Source organism: Nicotiana tomentosiformis, chromosome 9, assembly GCF_000390325.3.
Source record: "Nicotiana tomentosiformis chromosome 9, ASM39032v3, whole genome shotgun sequence".
Lineage (NCBI taxonomy): Eukaryota > Viridiplantae > Streptophyta > Magnoliopsida > Solanales > Solanaceae > Nicotiana > Nicotiana tomentosiformis.
The window spans coordinates 35,567,759-35,589,048 of NC_090820.1; the positions used below are offsets into that span (position 1 = coordinate 35,567,759).

Genomic DNA, 21,290 nt, shown 5'->3' on the forward strand with positions numbered 1-21,290 from the left:
CACGTGGCTAGTTTAGAAAATGTCACGTGGCTATTTTAAAGATTCATTTACTCAGGCTGGTTCCATTAATGTTAGGGTATGTTTGAACCGAAACAAAATATTAGGGGTAATTTTAGATCAAAAGGTTAACGAAAGATATTTTTGAGTCATTTTTAATATGTCAAGGATATTTTTTATCTTTTTCCGTTTTTATTATTAAGATTATTAGTGTCTTTTTTTTAAACGGTATACAAAAATTAAAAAAAGCCAGAGTTAATAAGTACCGAGATTGTATTCTTTTTTAATCTGGATGTTCAATCTTCATTCAATAAAAACCTTGTGACACATTGATTTTAACGACTAAACCTGAAACTAATATGGGTTAGTTTTAATAACTCTTTAAATTGGGGGGAATCGAAAATAGTTTGATTTATAATTGCTAATTAAAAATTAGTTATAGTTTTAAAGATAATTAAAATTTAATTACTTTTTCATGTGAAAATAAAATCTGAACAAAAATACCTTTAAAAACTGAAAAAATTAAATTTTTGCATATGTGATTCTAGCATAATGTGTTAGAATTCATAATATGTTAGAGTTACAACATAATATGCGGAAAATTTATACACAAAAATTTTATTATCTAGCATATTACCGTGTTTTAACTATGATATTTTTGTCCAAATTTTATCACTGACTTAAATAATAATTACTTTTCAATAACTTTGCAATCATTAACTATTTTTATGCCATTTTGACTTAACAAAAAGCTGCTGCTTTTGACCCCGTCTCTTTACTCATCAGTCAGACTCTTCATTTTCAGCAGGCCATAATACCAAAATTAATGTGTTTTATTCCCAGTATTACCCCTGCGACAAAGGGTCCAAGAATTTAATACTCCAACAACTTTCTAAAAACTTTTTAAGAGTAAAAATTCAAATTGGTACGTAGTATTTGTATTTTATATAATTTAAACTTTGATTGAACATCTTTTGCATTTTATTGCAGTTATGTTGCCATATACTCCATTCAATATTTTATAAGAATAAGATCGAATAATTTAAAACATTTTTTAAATTTCGTATAGTCCAATGAATAGGATGTAACAGTCTTTAACAATGAATAAAAATGCAAAACCATATTCATCTCAATCAGACAAATATTTTGTTGTCCCTACTTGCCAACCCCCCATATTAATTGACCTTTTCTTGTGTTTACACAGCTCATAGATATGTTTGATCCCTTTATTAAAATAAAATTTAAGTTACACACACAACAATGTAAATCTTTTTAAGATTAATATTTGATCCGGTCGACTTTAAGTGATTTTTTAATTTTTTTCAAATATATTAAGGAATTTATCTTTTAGTATTAATTAATAATAAAATTATTCATATTAACCTTAATTTGCTCATTGGAAATATAACAAACTATTCCTAAACTCTTTACTCCAAGGGCAACTTTGGAAAGAAGAAGTTAATTTTTTTTTGATATATGAAAAAAATAAATATTGTGGACCACACACAAAAAAAAGTCAAAACATCACTTAAATAAACTTAAATAAATAGGACCGAAGGGAATATTATTTAACCTGTAATAGAATATTACTTATTATTTTTGTCAATTACTATTATTTATTATAGAGATTTAATATGTATTATATTGTCGGTGTATACAACTTAAAATTAAAATAATACAAACAATCTGAAATATCTATTCATTGATATCATAATCGCTTTCCCACCTAAATAGTAGTAGTACATTAGTATTCTATCATCTACGTAGAAGCAATACAATCTACGTTACCAATGCAAAGTATTTAATGCTCACTGAAAATTTGGTACCCCTTTGGTCAATAATATAACAAACTTCTTCTATGTTAATTTGTCTTTTTCTACTATTGTTTCTTTGCTTTTAGCATTATAAATAAATTAGGCAGTGATTGAACATTCCCAACTAGAAGATGCTATATTTCCCAATTACAGTAACTCTCTAGAGCCAAAACCTCAGAGATGCAATAAAAGGTAACTTAACTTATTTGGGACTTATTTAAATACAGTATTATATATAATCTTGAAGATACCAAACAGAAATTAAATATTTACTGTACTAACTTTCATGAAAAGGGGTAACTTGTCTCTTCATGCCAAGTTGAAGTGTGGTTGAGAAATTAGTTATCTTGTTCTGTTTACATGATTTGTACTAAGTTTCTTGGTTTCTTGGTTTTCTTGACATGTTTTTCTTCTCTCTTTTGGCAGGAGAGAATAGTGGGCTAATTTTGTAATCATGGCAGCTAATTCATGGCTCACATCTCTTGAATGTTCAGCCTCTACCATCCAATCTTCAGATAATTCTTCTTTTGTCTCAGTTGCCTTAAAATGGCTGAAGTTCATTTTTCTTTCACCATGTTCTCAGAGGATTCTGTTATCATCTGTTGATCTGCTTTTCTTGTTTATCTTAATAGTATTAGCAGTTAAAAAGTTGAGTTCAAGATTTATCAAGAATGGAAATTCCACCTCTTCACTTAATAAACCTCTCTTAGTAGAGGGTAATGAAAGGCCTCAAGTTAGAGTTACCTTTTGGTTTTATGCATCTTTAGTTGTGACAGCTCTTTTAGCCATAACTTATACTGTTCTTTGCATACTAGCGTTTACTCAGGTTGTTCAATCAATATGGGAAATGGCAGAGGCTTTTTTCAGACTGTTTCAAGCTGTAACTTATCTTGTAATTTTTGTACTGATTGTACACGAGAAGAGATTTGTTGCTGTTTCTCATCCCATGCCACTTCGCGTCTATTGGGTGATGAGCTATGTTATCGTGCTTCTTTTCACGATTACTGGTATTATTCGTCTAATTTTGTATGGAAACAATGTGGATTTGAGCATTAGAATGGATGATATAGCTATCTTGGTTAGTTTCCCCTTATATTTGTATCTTCTCATTGTTGCCATAAAAGGATCATCTGGAATTTGTACTAGTAGCCAACATGAAAACTCTAGGCTAGAGACAACAGATGCAATGATTCTGATGGATCCTAATGTGAGTGGATATGGCACCGCTTCACTATTCTCTAAAGCAGTATGGAATTGGATGAATCCATTGCTTAGTAAAGGATATCAATCCCCTTTAAAGTCAGATGAAGTGCCTTCTCTCCCACCTGGTTTCCGAGCTGAAAGATTGGTGGATTTCTTCGAAAAGAATTGGCCTAAGCCAGGTGAAAATGTGAAGTATCCTGTACTAATGACATTAATCAGATGTTTTTGGAGAGACATTGTTATAATTAGTGTCCTTGCAATAGTGCAGTTGGCTGTTATGTATGTTGGACCAGTTCTTATCCAAAGTTTCATTAGTTTTGCTTCGGGGGATAGAACTACAAACCCCAATGAGGGTTATTATCTAGTCTTGATTCTGTTTGTTTCGAAAGTAATAGAAGTTCTTAGTGCACATCACTTCAATTTCAAATCTGAGTTACTCGGGATGAAGATTCGGTCATCTCTTACCACTACTTTATACAAGAAAGGTCTAAGATTGACTTGTTCCTCTAGACAAGCTCATGGTGTAGGACAAATAGTGAATTACATGGCCGTTGATTCCCAACAGCTTTCTGATATGATGCTACAGCTGCATTCCCTTTGGATGATGCCATTACAACTTGCAGCTTCGTTACTTCTCTTGTACTATTACATGGGTGTTTCTATGTTTGCTGCGTTTGGTTTAATTGTTGGATCTATGATCTGCACGTTGTATATTACGCGCAAGAACAATCTATTCCAATTTGAATTGATGATGAAGCGCGATTCAAGGATGAAGGCTATAAATGAACTGTTGGGAAACATGCGCGTCATCAAGTTTCAAGCATGGGAAGAACACTTCAAAGAAAAGATTCAATCGTTACGTAATGAGGAATTCAGCTGGCTGAGTAAGTTCACGTACTTGCTTTCTTGCAACTTGTCACTGCTGTGGAGTTTGCCACCGGTCATAGCAGCTCTTACATTTTTAGCTGCAATTCTTTGCAAAATCCCTCTAGATGCTGCCACAGTATTCACAGCAACAACGGTTTTCAGAATTTTACAGGATCCAATCAGAACCTTCCCCCAATCCCTTATGTCAGTTTCACAAGCCTTGGTATCGCTAGGTAGGTTAGATGGATATATGACAAGCCGTGAATTGGATCATAATGTTGTCGAAAGAGTAGAAGGTTGTAGTGGAAGGATCGCGGTGGAGGTAAAAGATGGGAATTTTTCATGGGAAGATGATGGTGATCAAATTGTTTTGAAAGAAATAAATGTTGAAATCCGAAAGGGGGAACTTGCTGCAATCGTTGGAATGGTTGGATCAGGAAAGTCCTCTTTGCTGGCATCAGTTCTTGGTGAACTTCATAAGTTATCCGGAGAGGTACAATAAATCACATTTTGTCTACTTCACCTGAATTGTTACTGCTAGTCTATTGTAGTTTCTTACACTTGTACTTTTATACAGGTCAGAGTTTGTGGAAGCACGGCTTATGTTGCGCAAACCTCATGGATACAGAATGCTACTATTCAAGAAAACATCTTGTTTGGTTCACCAATGAACAATGAAAGATACAAAGATGTAGTACGGGTTTGTTCCTTGGAGAAAGACTTGGAAATTCTGGAACATGGAGACCAAACTGAGATAGGAGAACGAGGAATCAACCTAAGTGGAGGTCAGAAGCAGAGGATACAACTTGCAAGAGCAGTATATCAGGACCGCGACATCTATCTTCTTGATGATATATTTAGCGCTGTTGATGCTCAAACTGGATCAGAAATATTTAAGGTCACTCCAATTGATATATAACTTTGATGCTCAAACTCGTTTGTGTTTTTTTGGCATAAATTGCTATAGGAAATCTTCCCAAGTTATTAATTACTACAGTAAAACATTTGAATGAGGAAAAAGTACGGTACATGACTGACATCGGTCTTTGCAGGAATGTGTAAGGGGAGCTTTGAAGGATAAGACTATTGTTCTCGTCACTCACCAAGTTGACTTCCTGCACAATGCAGATCTTATATTGGTAAGCACCACATTGATTTACTACTCGACCAAGTATATTGAAAGAATTCTAGTTCATTATTTACTATATTGACAGGTGATGAGAGATGGTAAGATTGTGCAGTCTGGGAAATATGAAGAGCTTCTAGAATTGGGAATGGATTTTGGTGATCTTGTCGCTGCACATGAGAACTCAATGGAGCTAGTGGAAAGTAGCACTGGTGAGAACCTCCCACAAACACCAAGATCACCTCATCAAGTAACCCCAAAGTCGCCCCAGAAATCTCAAGAGGAAACCAATGGTGAAAGTACTTCTTTGGACCAACAACCAAAGGGTAGTTCAAAGCTTATTGAAGAAGAGGAAAGAGAGACTGGTCATGTCAGTTTTGACGTCTACAAGCAGTACTGCACTGAGGCATTTGGATGGTGGGGAGTAGCAGTTGTATTAATCGTTTCTGCACTATGGCAAGGGTCCACTATGTTGAGTGACTATTGGCTGGCATATGAAACTTCAAAGGACCATATATTCAATCCTTCTCTTTTCATAAATGTTTACTCAATCATAGCTGCCATTTCTTGCATCTTTGTGATCATCAGATCATTTCTTGTCGCGTTTTTGGGTCTCAAAACAGCTCAACGTTTCTTTGATCAAATTCTTGATAGCATACTGCATGCTCCCATGTCATTCTTTGACACTACCCCTTCAGGAAGAATATTAAGTCGGGTGAGTCCTAAACTCCATATATATTCTGATTTAATGCTAGAGTTGTGGTATCTTCTTCACTAATCTAATGAATGATTTCTTGCTTTTCAGGCATCAACAGATCAGGCATATGTTGATTTTATGATTCCAATATTTCTAAGTTTAGTGCTTCTGATGTACTTCACATTAATTGGCATGTTGTTCATTACTTGCCAAAGCGCTTGGCCAACTATTTTCCTCATGATCCCCCTAGTTTGGCTTAACATCTGGTACCGGGTAAGAGAATGAAAGGTCATACAGACCTTATTGCAGTTGAAACAGTTATTTCATTAATAGCATATTGACTTTCTTTTTTCATCTGACATGCAGAGATACTATATTGCATCTTCGCGCGAATTAACCAGACTTAGTTCAATCACCAAAGCTCCAATCCTCCATCACTTTTCTGAAACCATATCAGGGATCATGACTCTACGCTGCTTCAGGAAGGAAGATCACTTTTTTAAAGGAAATGTTGAGAGAGTCAATGCTAATCTGCGGATGGATTTCCACAGCAACGCGTCAAATGAGTGGCTAGGTCTTCGCCTAGAGTTTATTGGTAGTATTTTGATCTGCATTGCCACCATTTTCATGGTCTTGCTCCCAAGATTTCTTATCTCACCAGGTGAAATTCTTAAATCACCATTTTCCTGGTCTTGGCTTCATTTCCGTTTTGCTACTTGGTTGATTCTTTTTTTATCTGTCATTAGAATACATCGGCTTGGCACTGTCCTATGGACTGCCTCTAAATGGTGTGCTCTTCTGGACGGTATACATGAGCTGTATGGTTGAGAACAGAATGGTTTCAGTTGAAAGGATAAAACAGTTCATAAGAATACCATCTGAGGCTTCATGGAGGATACCGAATTGTCTTCCATCGTTAGATTGGCCCTATCGTGGTGACATTGACATCAACAACTTGAAGGTGTGATACTAGAATCATTTTTCTAGTTTCTTTGCCTGATCACAAAATAACATATGTATCTTTTGTGCAGGTTCGGTATAGGTCTAATACTCCACTTGTTCTGAAAGGAATCTCTCTTAGAATCAACGGAGGAGAAAAAATTGGCATTGTTGGCCGAACTGGAAGTGGGAAGTCTACTCTGATACAAGTTTTCTTTAGGCTGGTGGAACCTTCAGCTGGAACCATCATAATTGATGGTGTTGACATTTGCAAGTTAGGACTTCATGATCTTAGATCACGCTTCGGTATCATTCCTCAAGAACCAGTCCTATTTCAGGGGACAGTTAGAAGCAATATTGATCCCCTAGGACAGTATTCAGATGATGAAATATGGAAGGTATGTACATCTCTTTTTTGAAAATATGCTTTTCTCATAAAGTCTTTTCTTTAACTTCTTTTGTATCTCTAGAGTCTTGAACGCTGCCAATTGAAAGATGTGGTAGCAGCAAAGCCTGAGAAACTCGACGCGTCAGTGGTAGATAGTGGAGAGAACTGGAGTGTTGGACAAAGACAGCTCCTTTGCTTAGGGAGAGTCATGCTCAAGAATAGTAAAATTCTGTTCATGGATGAAGCAACGGCTTCTGTTGATTCTCAAACTGATGCTGTCATCCAAAAGATCATTCGCGAGGACTTTGCAGCCTGCACTATTATCACCATTGCTCACCGCATACCAACTGTCATAGACTGTGACCGCGTTCTTGTTATAGATGATGGTAAGTTTTTAATGAACTACGAGGGTGTCCGGTAAGCTTATAGACGCTTTCTAGTTTATCTACGCGTTAAGTAAACTCCCAAAATGATTTAAGTAGAGTGATCTTGCCAATTTCAAGATTTTAATGATGTTTTGGTTTTTGACAGGATGGGCAAAGGAATATGACAGACCAGCTACCTTACTTGAAAGGCGATCAATATTTGCAGCATTGGTTCAAGAGTATTCCATCAGATCAACAGGCCTATGAACAAGAGTAATTAACTTTGGAAATTTGTGTCAAATCAGCAGAAAAGGGATATGATATTTTCTATGTCAAAATCCTCCCCATGTAACATGATATTTTTCTCATATCCAAATTTTGTAGTCAAATTGTGTTTTATGAATGACAATGTAACACAAGATTTTTCTCAACTACTGTGTTATTTGTTACTCCCTCCATCCAACAACAACAATAACATACTCAGTATTATCCCATACCGTGAGATCTGGGGAGGGTAGTGTGTACGCAAATTTTACCCCTACCTTGTGAGCATAGAGAGGTTGTTTCCAATAAACCCTCGGCTGAGGAAAACATAAGTACTAAATTAATGAAAATATAGACAAGAAGGGATAGCACCAAAAAGCCATATAAAAGTAGAATAAAAACAATAAGATAGTAAGGTGATCAACAATGAAAGAAAATAACGGTTAGTCAAAAAAACCTACTGCCAACAGAAAGCGAGGTTGTGTACCAATACTACTGTTATGAACACTCTAGACTACCTACCTTACTACCCTAATCTTTGACCTACATACCTTCTTATCAAGGGTCATGTCCTCGGTCAGCTGAAGTTGTGCCATGTCTTGCCAAATCACCTCTCTCCACCTCTTCTTTGTCCTACATCTACCTCTCTGTAAGCTCTTCAATGTCAACCTCTCACACCTCCTCACCGAGGAGTCTATGTTCCTCCTCCTCACATGAACAAACCACATAAGTTGTGCTTCCCGCATCTTGTCCTCAATAGAGGCTACACCCACCTTGTCGCGAATAACCTCATTTCTGATCCTATCTAACCTAGTGTGTCCGCACATCTATCTCAACATTCTCATCTCTGCTACCTTCATCTTCTGGACATGAACGATCTTGACTGGCCAACGCTCAACCCGATACAATAGACCCAAGGTACTTAAAACTCCCTCTCATAGGGATGACCTGCGAGTCCAGTCTCACCTCCCCTTCCCCTCCTTAAGTCTCGCCACTGAACTTACACTCCAAGTATTCCGTCTTGGTCGTGCTTAACTTGAAACCTTTAGATGCCAGGGTCTGCCTCTATACCTCTAATTGCGCGTTCACACCTTCTCGCGTCTCGTCAATCAATACAATATCATCTACAAATAGCATGCACCACGGCACCTCCCCTTGGATGTGGCGCGTCAGTACGTCCATCACCAGAGCAAACAAAAAAGGGCTGAGTGCCGACCCTTGATGCAACCCCATCATAACTAAAAAATGGCCCGAGTCCACACCCACCGTCCTCACTCGGGTGTTTACTCCATCATACATGTCCTTAATCAACCTAACATAGGCAACATGTACACCTCTAGCCTCCAAACATCTCCACAAAACCTCCCTCGAAACTTTATTGTACGTCTTTTCTAAGACGATGAACACTATATGCAAGTCCTTCTTTCTCTCCCTATACTGCTCCATCAATCTCCTAACAATGTGGATGACTTTTGTAGTCGAACGCCTCGGCATAAACTCAAACTGGTTCTCGGAAATAGACACACTCCTCCTCACCCTTAGCTCTATCACTCTGTCCCAGATTTTCATAGTATGCTAAGCAGCTTGACACCCCGATAGTTATTGCAATTTTGGATATCTCCCTTGTTCTTGTATACAAGAACCATCGTGCTCCACCTCCACTCTTCGGGCATCTTCTTCGTTCTAAAAATGGCATTAAATAACCTAGTGAGCCACTCCAAGCCTGTCTTGCCCGCACTCTTCCAAAACTTCATCGAGATTTCATCCGGCTCAGTCGCTTTGCCCCTACTTATCTTACGCATAGCCCCCTCAACTTCATCAACTCTAATCCGCTTACAATACCAAAAGTCACAACGACTCCCGAAGAGTTCCAAATCACCCAGAACAATGCTCTTGTCCCCCTCCTCGTTCAAGAGATTATGGAAGTAGGTTTGTCATCTCCGACGGATAAGCCCCTTATCCAACAAAACTTTACCTTCTTCGTCCTTGATGTACTTAACTTGGTCCAAGTCACGCACCTTCCTTTATCCCGCTTTGGCTATCCTGAATAACCTTTTATCCCCATTTCGACCCTCGAGTTCCTTGTACAAACGACTAAAAGTTGCAGTCTTGGCCGCCTAACTGCTAGCTTTGCCTCTTTCTTAGCCAACTTATAATGCTTCCTATTCGCCTTCTTCTGCTCCTCATCTACACTTTCCAGTAGCTTCAGATACGTTGCTTTTGGTTTTCACTTTTCCTTGCACCTACCTCTCTATTCCACCACCAGTCTCTCTTGTGACTACCAGAGTAACCCTTTGAGACCCCCAATATCTTTTTCGCGGCTTCCCTAATGCACTGCGCAGTCGTGGTCCACATAGCGTGTTAGGATCGGAAACCCGGATAGTACAGAATTTAGCCAAACAATGGTATAATGACAATAACAAAGACAATGAAAGTTGATAACAACGACAATTAAAGTAGATAAAGAAGACACAAATTTAATGTGGTTCGGTCAAAGTGACCTACGTCCACAAGCGGAGAGGAGCAATTTACTATAACAATAAGAGTACAAAAGAGAGTACAAAATTAGAGTAAACACTCTAATTAATCCCAAATAACCTAAGAGAATAACCTCACAAGATCACTCCAAAGAAAGAGTTCACACAAGTGCTTCCCAGCACTAACTCTCATACAAAACACTCTTAATAAAGGAAAAAAGGAAGAAACAAGAATTGAAGACAAGTCTTGTTGGTGTGTCTAAAATGAACTAATTGCCTTCCCTTTTATAGGCAAAAAAGTCTTGGCCTCTTAGGTGTAAAAGAAGAGATACAAGTTGTGCAAATGATGTCCACCATATAATGTAATATTTTTAGGTCCCAAAGAATATTGCCAACAAAGTCTACACTTTGCAAAGATGCTTATGCTTATGTGAGATGGACTCCATTAGCAAAATATTGGCCATAATTACAAATCTCTACCTTGGCCTAACTTTGGCTGATGTAGTAAATTTGCTCCACCTTCTCCACAAAAGCCCCAATGGGCATATGTCAAAATTTAATGCCATCAAAATCAGACAAGTTGTCTGATACCGAAACTGTAGTAGGGCCTATAACAGTGGATCCCAATAAAGTATACAACGAACCAGATCTGTGTGCTTTCATGATCACAAGAGCACCATAAGAAACTTTCAGAACTCCACCTGTGTACTTGCACCCAAGAGATTTTAGAGTGCCCAAAGAAATGGAATTTTTCTTCAAGTCAGGAACATGTCTAAGATCAGTGAGAATTCTCACCACACCATCGTGCATTTTGATTCGGACTGTACCTTTTCCAAAAATTTTGCAGGCAACATTGTTGCCCATCAAGATAACTCCACATCCAATAGATTCATATGTGGTTAAATAAATACCGATTGCGACACATATTATAAGAACAACTTGAATTTAAAATCCACTCATTGTTAGATTTGAAACTATTATTAGTTGCTAAAAAATAGTTCCCTCAGTCTCATCAGCAGCTATACTTGCTTCAGCAGTGTCAGTATTTTTGTGCTCATTTTTTCTTTCCTTATGCTTTTCTTTATTTTTCAGCTTATAGCATTCAGAGATATTGTGGTCTTTCTTATGACAATAGCAACACTCTAAATTATTGTATTTGGATATGGAGTCGTATTTGCCCCTAGCAAACAAGCCAACTTCCGCTTGAGTTCCACTAGCTTCCCCAGTAATATCACTATCTATATGTTCTTTTGATTTTAAGATAGATTTAATATCCTTATAAGAGATATTATCCTTTGCATAAAGCATAGTATCTCTTATATGCTTAAAAGATGGGGGTAGAGAACAAAGTAGTAACACGGCTTGATCTTCATCTTTAATTTCAGCATCTATATTACTCAAATCCATAAGAATGGAATCAAATGTGTCAAGATGAGAGAGAGTAGAGGTACATTCACCCATACGAATTGTATAAAGCTTCTGCTTCAGGTAAAGTCTATTTTCCACCGTCCTCTTCATATATAAAGTTTTCAATTTTTCTCACATGCCTTTAGCTTTGGTTTCTACAGAAACTTCACGTAAAATCTCATTTGAGAGATTTAAAATGATACGTGCTTTTGCCTTTTTGTCTATGATGACAAACTGCTCGTCCGTCATTTTATCTGGCTTCTTCTCCTTTCCTTGCAACGCCAAGTCTAAACCATCCTGAATTAGGATAGCTTACATCTTTAATTGCCACATTCCGAAGTTTGCACTTCGGTCAAATTTCTCAACATAGGTCTTTGTTAGAGTCATTTTGGCTATTGAAACTAACCCGGTTAGATCTGGCTCTAATACCAATTTGTTAGGATCGAGAACCCGGGTAGTGCGGAATTTAGTCAAACAACGGTATAATGACAATAACAAAGACAATGGAAGTTGATAATAACGACAATTAAAGTAGATAAAGAAGACACAAATTTAACGTGGTTCGGTCAAAGTGACATACGTCCACAAGTGGAGAGGAGTAATTTACTATAACAATAAGAGTATAAAAGAGAGTACAAAATTAGAGTAAACACTCTAATTAATCCCAAATACCCTAAGAGAATAACCTCACAAGATCACTCCAAAGAAAGGGTTCACACAAGTGCTTCTCAACACTAACTCTCATACAAAAGACTCTTAATAAAGGAAGAAAGGAAGAAACAAGAATTGAAGACAAGTTTTGTTGGTGTGTCTAAAATGAACTAATTGCCTTCCCTTTTATAGACAAAAAAGTCTTGGCCTCTTAGGTGTAAAAGAAGAGATACAAGTTGTGCAAATGATGTCCACCACATAATGCAATATTTTTGGGTCCCAAAAAATATTGTCAACAAAGTCTACACTATGCAAAGATACTTATGCTTAAGTGAGATGGACTCCATTAGCCAAAATATTGGCCATAATTACATAGCGCTTGCGTCCCATCCAAGGGAATTTAAATTGTTTAAAGAAAAAAATTGCAGTTATGTAATAAAATGTATGCTTGATTATATAGCAGGATGTATTTATAAATAATGATATCACAGTCTTGTTGTTTATGTAATTTTTCTTATGCAGAGTAGATGTAAGATTTTTGAGGCGTTCTGATGATTTTACTTACTCAAAAATCATACTATAGGACTAAAATATTCAAATGAAGGCATCTGCTAAAGAGTTTAACAATAACAAAAAGATAACTTTTTGAGTTCCTTAATAGTAAGGTGTATCTTTGTCTCTTTCCCTATGTGAATCTGATATTATATAGGTTTTAAGGAGATCACTTGTGCACTAGACCAATTTCTTCACACTATTCTTCTGCTTCTTTGACCACTTCGTGCCCATCGCCACACCTAAAAGACCCTTCAAAACGAAGTCAAGCAAAGGAGCTATAAGCGCTTGGGATGATCGTAATAAAATGGAAAGCGTCCAATGATCATTTGGAGAAGTCATCTCATACTACACGTTTGCTAAATTGGAAAGAAAGTCAAGAGTTACATCTATCATCTCTGGAGCGGTCAACATGAGCTTGGCTCGCTGGGCCGGCCAACCTAACCCGTGATAGGAATTTTTACATTCTTATACACTATATGAAACTATATTATCCTCCCTATTTAAGTTTTAATATAACTACATATTATATACCCAATTACCATTTATGTACATTTTAAAGGCAATTAATGATAGTAATTAGTGTCCTAAAATAACTCTAACGTATCTTACACTCTCCCCACGTTTCTCTCTCCACATCCCACCCCCTCCCCCACGTATCATGCACTCAAACACGATTCTCTCTCCACAACTTCAGAATCCCTCCATTAACACCTATTTCCTCTCTTCTTCAAAAAGCATTCTAAAATTTTACTCTCTTCTTCAAAAAATCACCTCCATTAACGTCTGTGCTTTGCTTGATTTTCAATGAAAAAGAAAATAGCTTCAAAGATCAGCCCTAAAAAAGATAAAGGAGCCGATATTCCTATATTTGATTTGGGTGTTTTATCAGAGAATTCACCCCAAAAGGTTTCAAAATAAACTCATGCAAAAGAAGAGAACAAGCACAGGCTTTCCCCTCGTAAAACTAGGGCAGAAGCTCGTACAAAATAAAAGCACGATATTGATGCTGGTGAATCGTTGATACCTGTCAAATCTGCAAAAAGGAAAGGCAAAGAGATTGATTTCGATGATGATTTCGTCGAAGAAGAAGCTGTCATTAAAGTTGCAAAAAACGTTAGAGTGTCTCCTAATGTAAAACCTTCAAAAAAGAAGAAAGTTCAAAAATCTTCTAAAACTGCTCCCCAACAGTCTTTGGTGAAGGTAAAAATTTAGTAGTTTTAACAATATATTTTTTTAAAGCTAAAAAACTTTGTTTTCATTCTTATGAATCAACATAATTTTTGTTTTTATAGTTGTAGAAAATTTATCTGCATTGTGTAGATTTATGGTTTTTGATTGTAGATACATTGTTATATAAACGTTTTGCCTAGTTTTGACTCTGTTTTAAAGATTGTAGATAAATTATAATATAATTGTAGTTATTTTGTTTTCTGTTTTTGACTCAGCTAATTGTAGATAAATTATATTATAAATGTAGTTATTTTGTTTTATAGTTTTGAGCCTTGTTTTAATAACTTTCTTTTCCTTTAGCTGCAGAATGGACCATTTTTTGCACCTCCTAATGTTGATTATGGGATCATTAGGTTTCAGACATTATCCGACCCCACTATTCCTGGGCAAATCAAAGATTTACTGTCTGAAAATGGTTTAAAACTTTTTAAGAAGATATGTTTTGGTTATTTTCTTTCCTTGCCCAGAATATGTATGCAAAATCAAGCAATTCATCTTCTCATGAAGTATGAATTAAGACAAAGGGCCAGAGGCTGAATTTTGGTTTGAGAGAGTTTGCCCTGATTATTGGTCTGAGATATTTTACGGAAGTGACAGACTTTGGCTACACACCTACATATAACAGTAAAATAATGAGAAGCTATTTTCCAAACAAGGAAAAAGTTCAGAAGTCATACTTAAACCAGCCGTAGTTGGGTGAACGACGAGGATGCAGTCAAATTGTGTATTCTATATCTCATAGAATTCTTCCTCTATCCTTCAGACAAAGACAATGCAGGGTTGATAGACTATTTTAGGTTCTATTTGGTGAACTCAGGATAGTATGCGAACTACGCATAGGGTAGTGAGTCTTATATACAATTGCTTCAGTCTGTTGGGCACAAGCTCAACCCTTCTGTTGATTTTTATGTCATTCGAGGCTTTGCACTAACTATGCAAATATGGTTGTATGAGTGTTGATCTACCGTCAATATTGATATAGCTACAAGGGTTGCTAATTCTATCCCTCGCATACTTAGCTGGTCAGCTAGTAAGGACAATATAGGTTATCTGCAATTGAAGATAGAATGATCAAACCAGCATGGATCAAGGTAAATAGTTTTCACTTATGTGCAGACAATCTAATACAAATTATCTACAACCTTTATACATATTATGTCTAAGTCACTCTCATTTCTTTTTTTCACTCAGTTCACCAACATAATTGAAGCACCAGAAGAGCTTTCAAGAATTAATTTGTAAGATAAAGTTGAATATATCCTTGAAGAAGTTGAAACCAAGTCTGAGCATCTGATAGATGTTGCATCTCCATTCGGACACAAGCAGGCAATTGGAATAGATGACAAGAAAGATATTCTGAAACAAATAAAAAAAAATAAGAAAAGATGTTGACAAGGTAACATATATACATAATCCTGAATGGTTTCTTTAATTTATGTTATGCAAATTATTTCGTTAACTCTCTATATTTTAATATGTAGGTTGGTTCAGATCTTGGATCTTTTTAGAAAGATATTTTTGAAGAATTAGGTAGCATTCGACTGCTACTCAATAACTCAATCAAGGCTATTTTGCAGCAATAAACAGTCAAAAGGATAATATTGATGCTAAGGTTTCATTTGAAATATATTCATTTTATACAACAGTTTTTATCACGTCTAAGTTTATATTATCGTTCATAAAGTATATAGCCTAACAAATTAAATGCCTGTTGTTTGCTGGGAGTTCTACAAAAAATGATGAGCACTCAAAAGAAAAGAACAATCAACACTTTTCGGGCAATATTGATAAACCAGTGCATGCCAGCAGCAGTAAAACATGCATCTACAATATATCTATAATATATCTACACATATCAACATGCATCTACAATATATCTACACATATCTACAATATATCTATATATATCTACAATATATCTACATTATGCCTACAATATATCTACATATATATACATATCTACATTATGTCTACAATATATCTACCTATTGCCTAATTTTGTATCAACTAATATGCATTATATTTCCAATTATTTTCTTAGATACATGGCACGTGAATGACATAGAAATTGAGGAGAATGTTCCTGTACATGTTGATTTATCTTCCCAATTTGAAGGGGTATTTGATGAATAGAATGCAAGTATGATTTAGTATATGTTATCATCACATTTCACAATATATTTTGCATATCAGATGCAGGATAACATCTCAACAAATTTACTACATTTAAACTACAATTTGTATGCAGTGATGTTAGTGTTTAGTACAAATTATCTACAATTTGATTAACTTAAACATATTTACTGTAACAGTGAAGGAAGCTATGCCTGCAAAATCTCCAAAACAAGAAGCTACAATAAGCATTCTAGGAGAACAGAAGAATGAGGAGAAAGAGACAAAAATGCAATCTCTCATTCAAGAAGAGAATCTTATATAAGAAGGAGATGATTGTTGTGAAGAAGGGGGTGAACCAGCCGACTACGTTAATGTAGGTGATTCGGACAACGACTCCAGATCTGAGAAAAGGGAAGTTACACTTGATGATTTTGAGCTGCTAGAGAACATCTCTCAGATTGTTAAGTTCGGCGAGCTTAACAAAGATGAAACAACCCACATCTCTCAGATTGTTAAGTTCGGTGAGCTTAACAAAGATGAAACAACCCCTGTGCATCAAGGAAAAACAAGGCAGCCTGAAAAGCATGCCTGATCCCCCTTTCTCCCTTTTTTACAGTTCTGGTGGGAGCACTTCTGTTAGACCTCTAATTTTCCTCATCAAGCATCCATTTACTTGGGCTATTAGCGAAGATGTTGATCCTGACTTGTTGGAAGAATTCGACAAGTGGTTGTACCTTGGTACCGATACAGTTTTAAAGAGGTTAGTTTATACAATTTGTTCATATTTTCGAGTGCATTTATCTTTTGGATTTCCAATTGAATCTACATATTTATTGTAATTGATATGTGTTTAAATAGGAGAAAGACGCCTTATTCTATAAAAGATAACTAGCTTAAGTTGTGGTATGATCTTGTAATTGAGAAAGTTGATAAAAAGGAGTGGTTTTATACTTTGGAACATTCCGGGTAAGTCCTCAATGACTCGGTAAACACATACCCTATCAGAATTTAATGACTAGTTATATTATTCTGTCATCTCCAGATTTTGTAGTTTTTTTGTAGATATATTGTAGTTAAATTGTATGAAGCATTGAGAACTAATAAAATCTGCTTTTACGTAGCACATTGATGTTATTTTATACTATTTGAGAAAGAGAGGAAAGTATGGTCCTCAAAACAAGATACAGTTTACAACCACTGATTGCATGTTCAAGACCATAATTGAACAAATTTATCAGAGGTACATCAATGCTCCTGCCGAAAAGAAGCTTGATGTTGTCAAATCCCAGGACGTCGTTACTCGCAAAAATGTTACATGGGATCAAGTTGATTTTATGATTATGCCCATAAATATTGTGGAAAAATTTCATTGGTTGTTGGTTGTGTTTGACATTACCGATAGGGTTCTATATGTTTATGGTTCTATGGTCTCTTCACGAAATCACAACTTTGTTAAATCTATTGTCAACAAGTTTGATGTTATGATCCCCCCTCCTCTACTTGTCATGCACAGACTTCTATGGAAAGCGTCCACACATCAACTACAAAAACACAAAGGCATACATTGAAAAAAGTGTTACTGACCCTCTTGACATTCAGTGGTTGGTCGGTGAGATACCCGAGCAAAAAGAGGGATCACTATATGAAAAAGTTGTTTTCCCTTCTATCTATTTAACAGATTTTATTTTACAATGAATGCTAAATCTTTTCCACTAATTTTTTTTGCAGTGACTGTGGTGTATACGTGGCTTCATTTGCAGAATATGTCAGCATTGGAGAGCTAGCAGTTTCAAAGGAAGACCTTTCTGATATTGATCAACATCATAGACGCTATGGAGCGCTACATTGGGATTATGCTAGGAAGAAGCAAGATACTAATGCAATTAGTGAGAGCGAGGTGACTGGAAGATTAGGAAGAAGAAAAGGTGCACCAGTTGTGAACGAGAGAACACAAGTCCGGAAGAAGAAGAATTAGTTGCCCTTTTCTGTAGAAAAATTATAGTTAGATTGTTTTGTTATAGTTATTTTGTAGTAAAGTTGTAGACAGATTGTTATCTAAGAACAAGTCAGTTGAAGTTTATTTGTAGCAGATTTGTTCTATAATTATTTTACCCTATGTTTTGTTATTTTATTCAGGATACTACTACTTAGAATAGGAAACATTTGTTGTTATTTTTTTGTTTGAAAGTTGTTAGTACTTGATATCGTTATTGTTAGCATATAATTTCTTTATAATTTAACTATAATTATGTATTATACATACAAAAAATACATAATTCAATCAAGTTATGAAAGGCTGAAATTAATACACTCAGTAATTAAACAAAATAAATACAAACCAACTGCATTAAGAGCTGAAAATATTTTATTGTAGGAGACAGTCTTTATTCAATTTATCAACATAATTACACCTCAACTATAATTCTCCAGAATACCTCAACACAATTTATCAAAACATCTTGTGACTTTATCAAATTTTATTTTCTCTTGGGAGCATTCTTACAAGATCTTTTGTTATGCCCTTCTAGTCTGCAATTGCCACATGAAACCTTGTACTTCTTTGCATTTACTTCATCATATGGTTTGTATCTTTGTTTTTGAGGTCTTCCTGGCTGTCGTTTCCCGATATGTGGCATTATAACTTCTTCAGCTATATGTTGTGGCACATTTCATTTGCTTTTATCAGGCAGCGGGTCTACTGGTATTTCATAAGTATGCAAGAGGCTATCCCTCGTGTAAAAAGGAGAACAATAGTTTTCATAAGACTCATTCATGTGCCTTAAAGCCGCCAAAGTATGTGCACAAGGAAGTTCATCAAGCTGGAATTGTCCACAACTACATCTCTTATTTTGAAGACAAACAATATAGCGCTTCACACCATCTATCACTGTATGGATGTGATCTGTTGAAGCCCTCACCTACAATTTTATTGTAAACACACAACAACTTGTCAGAAACATATACAAAATAACTACAATTATTCAACATTTTATCTACAATGATTGTATGTATTTTGTTTGATAGAATAATTGATCCGATGTTATTGGATATAGCTTACTCTCAGCTTCTGCGATAATATCATGTTGTCCTCTAACTCTTTGTTGTATTTTTTTTCCAAGGTATATGAATGTACCATTTGCTTTTAATAACTTTTCATTAGTCCAACGTTCAAGAAGAGTCCTCATGTACTCTAATAGTTCTACTATCGGCAGCTCTCTTGCATCTTTTGTTACCGCAATCAATGACTCTGCAATGTTTGATGTCATCGTCCAAGTTTTGTTCACTGTAGCATGTACTCGAGACCATCTGTGATAGCCAATATCGTATAGGTATGCTTTAACATGTGTGTCAATATCTTCAATCTTTGACATTCTTTCATTAAATTCATCAAGCGTGTATGATCGTGTCATGGCAAAGTACAATTCGCTTAACTTTAGATGACCCTTCTTGAACTTTGACCTTATATTTGTCCAAATATGCAAGCATAATGTGGAATGCTGGTATAAATAATAGATGTTGCCTTCAAGATACTCTCATTCCGATCCGAAACAACACACATATTTGTTTTTTTTACCATATACATGTTTGAATTGCTTAAAAAATCACTTTCATGATGCATTATTTTCTGAATCAACAACAGTGTATGCCAGTGGTAATATGCTACCTATCATATGTGGCAAAAAGAAATTCAATTTCCATAATAAAACTGTAGAGGAAAAAAAATACATACAAAAAATAAATTTACAACAATATTTCTACAATAAATCTACAATACCTGCTGCATCCATTGTGCCAGCTGTTAGCATTATTTCCATGTATGCCGACTTCAAGAAGGTCCCATCAACTACTACAACTGGCCTACAATATTCCCAACCATTGATTGACGTACTAAGCGCAACAAATGCGTATAAGAAACAGTCATCGTCAGTCTTCTGTAATTTAACTACCGACCCCGGATAAGTCTTCTCCAGAATATACAAATAACTAGGCAGTCGACTGTAGGAGTCAGCAGGATGACCTCTCAAAAATTCCAAAGCCTTTTCCTTTGCTTTCCAAGCTTGCATGTATGTTAAGTTCACGCCGTGTTCAAACAACATATCAGTTTGTATATCTTTTGGTGTGTAAATTGTCTTAGGATCCGCATATTTTGGTATAACCATGCTACCAACTACCATGGCAGTAGGTTTGCATTGTATGTATGTATTGTCCATCAAAGAGCATGTGTGCAAGTTGTTAAATTTTTGAATCTTGAACAATGCTGAATCATTTATGCTGGTGGACTTGAAGTGCCATGTACAATTATCCCCAACACATACCAGGCAGTAGCTACAGAATAAAAATAATCTAAAGAATGTTATGAAAAATGTAGCTACAAAATAATAGGCTGTTTAAGCATAAAAATCTTATATTTAACAATTTATATACAAAAAAACTACAAATTATCTACAATTTGTATACAATGATATTACAAACTATACAAATAAACTACAAATTAAACAAAGATATGATTTTTGACCATTGAATTGTTCCTACCTTCTAGCACTAGACCTTTTCACCCTAAATTAAAACTTGTTCATGACAGAATAATGCATTATTGCACTGGCAATTGTATGCTTGGCCTATTTCAATAAAACTTGGCGTATGTTCTGTTATGATGATACTTTCATATTCCACTATCGCTGGAGATGTTGGCATATCAATCAACTTCAGTGTTCCAGATGAACCTGCAATCAATGAAAGCTAACTACAGTTCTGACATATTGTAGATAGTTTGCAGTAAAATTGTAGAACACGTGAAATTCAATACTTCTAATTCATAACAGTTGAACTACACTTGTTATGTAATTTTTTTGTAGCAGTATTGTAGAAAAAGTGAAGAACGCATGAAATATAAACAAGCATCGCCACTGATATAAAAGAGCAAACCTGCAATTGTGTTCGAATTAGAGATACTGCATTCCAAATCGAAATCACGCGCTGCTATACATAGCGGATACATTCCTAAGCTTTTGTTTTCCTTTTTAATCTCCATGTATACTCAAACTCCCATATCGTTCCGAATTTCCATTGGAGGACAATGTTCGTTGACAATGTATTTGATTTCGATGATTTTTTTTTGATGTATCGATCATTAGATGCTCTGCGATTGCAAAATTCAATTGACTATAATTTGAATCTTCGCTGACTACAATTCC

At 35.7% G+C, this 21,290-nt stretch overlaps 4 protein-coding genes across 9 annotated transcripts; 2 read left to right on the forward strand and 2 right to left on the reverse strand.

Moving 5' to 3' along the window:
* Window positions 1-1,860: 1,860 nt before the first annotated feature.
* Window positions 1,861-7,827, forward strand: LOC104109466 (ABC transporter C family member 14-like). Of its 4 annotated transcripts, XM_009618787.4 has the most exons (12): window positions 1,861-2,003; window positions 2,238-2,818; window positions 2,936-4,374; window positions 4,459-4,779; window positions 4,934-5,020; window positions 5,096-5,722; window positions 5,813-5,977; window positions 6,071-6,365; window positions 6,451-6,665; window positions 6,736-7,041; window positions 7,114-7,417; window positions 7,563-7,827. In XM_009618787.4, exons 2-12 carry the CDS (start codon window positions 2,266-2,268, stop codon window positions 7,661-7,663), a joined length of 4,413 nt encoding a protein of 1,470 aa, XP_009617082.1. In that variant the 5' UTR covers window positions 1,861-2,003; window positions 2,238-2,265; the 3' UTR covers window positions 7,664-7,827. The 4 variants fall into 4 exon arrangements, with proteins under 4 accessions (XP_009617082.1, XP_009617080.1, XP_009617081.1 ...); XM_009618785.4 differs by having other exon boundaries at window positions 2,238-4,374; XM_009618786.4 differs by lacking the exon at window positions 1,861-2,003 and adding an exon at window positions 2,054-2,107 and having other exon boundaries at window positions 2,238-4,374.
* A 5,435-nt stretch (window positions 7,828-13,262) lies between these two features.
* Window positions 13,263-18,211, forward strand: LOC117279888 (uncharacterized). Of its 3 annotated transcripts, none has more exons than XM_033659505.2 (6): window positions 13,263-13,950; window positions 14,281-15,071; window positions 15,172-15,376; window positions 15,462-15,592; window positions 16,293-16,855; window positions 17,824-18,211. In XM_033659505.2, exons 5-6 carry the CDS (start codon window positions 16,581-16,583, stop codon window positions 18,068-18,070), a joined length of 522 nt encoding a protein of 173 aa, XP_033515396.1. In that variant the 5' UTR covers window positions 13,263-13,950; window positions 14,281-15,071; window positions 15,172-15,376; window positions 15,462-15,592; window positions 16,293-16,580; the 3' UTR covers window positions 18,071-18,211. The 3 variants fall into 3 exon arrangements, with proteins under 3 accessions (XP_033515396.1, XP_033515398.1, XP_033515397.1); XM_033659507.2 differs by having other exon boundaries at window positions 15,462-15,510; XM_033659506.2 differs by having other exon boundaries at window positions 14,287-15,071.
* Window positions 18,212-18,764: 553 nt separating this feature from the next.
* On the reverse strand, window positions 18,765-19,505 carry LOC138898593 (uncharacterized). The gene is made up of 2 exons (XM_070184669.1): window positions 19,191-19,505; window positions 18,765-19,013 (listed from the first exon to the last, which is right to left on the reverse strand). The coding sequence occupies exons 1-2, from the start codon at window positions 19,503-19,505 to the stop codon at window positions 18,765-18,767; spliced, it is 564 nt and encodes a 187-aa protein (XP_070040770.1).
* A 198-nt stretch (window positions 19,506-19,703) lies between these two features.
* LOC138898594 (uncharacterized) lies at window positions 19,704-20,270 on the reverse strand. Its single transcript, XM_070184670.1, has 2 exons — window positions 19,871-20,270; window positions 19,704-19,759 (listed from the first exon to the last, which is right to left on the reverse strand). Exons 1-2 carry the CDS (start codon window positions 20,268-20,270, stop codon window positions 19,704-19,706), a joined length of 456 nt encoding a protein of 151 aa, XP_070040771.1.
* Window positions 20,271-21,290: the final 1,020 nt, after the last annotated feature.

Excerpts from the sequence above, each read along its gene's own strand:
- LOC138898593 (XM_070184669.1), bottom strand. The coding sequence starts at position 19,505 with ATGACACGATCATACACGCTTGATGAATTTAATGAAAGAATGTCAAAG. Across the intron at positions 19,014-19,190 it reads GAAAAAAAATACAACAAAGA|GTGAGGGCTTCAACAGATCA; the intron begins GTTAGAGGACAA and ends ATAAAATTGTAG.
- LOC117279888 (XM_033659505.2), top strand. The coding sequence starts at position 16,581 with ATGAAACAACCCACATCTCTCAGATTGTTAAGTTCGGTGAGCTTAACA. Across the intron at positions 16,856-17,823 it reads ACCGATACAGTTTTAAAGAG|TGACTGTGGTGTATACGTGG; the intron begins GTTAGTTTATAC and ends TTTTTTTTGCAG.
- LOC104109466 (XM_009618785.4), top strand. The coding sequence starts at position 2,266 with ATGGCAGCTAATTCATGGCTCACATCTCTTGAATGTTCAGCCTCTACC. Across the intron at positions 4,375-4,458 it reads TTCATAAGTTATCCGGAGAG|GTCAGAGTTTGTGGAAGCAC; the intron begins GTACAATAAATC and ends ACTTTTATACAG. Across the intron at positions 6,366-6,450 it reads AAGATTTCTTATCTCACCAG|AATACATCGGCTTGGCACTG; the intron begins GTGAAATTCTTA and ends ATCTGTCATTAG.
- LOC138898594 (XM_070184670.1), bottom strand. The coding sequence starts at position 20,270 with ATGGTAGTTGGTAGCATGGTTATACCAAAATATGCGGATCCTAAGACA. Across the intron at positions 19,760-19,870 it reads TGGCACAATGGATGCAGCAG|GTAGCATATTACCACTGGCA; the intron begins GTATTGTAGATT and ends CACATATGATAG.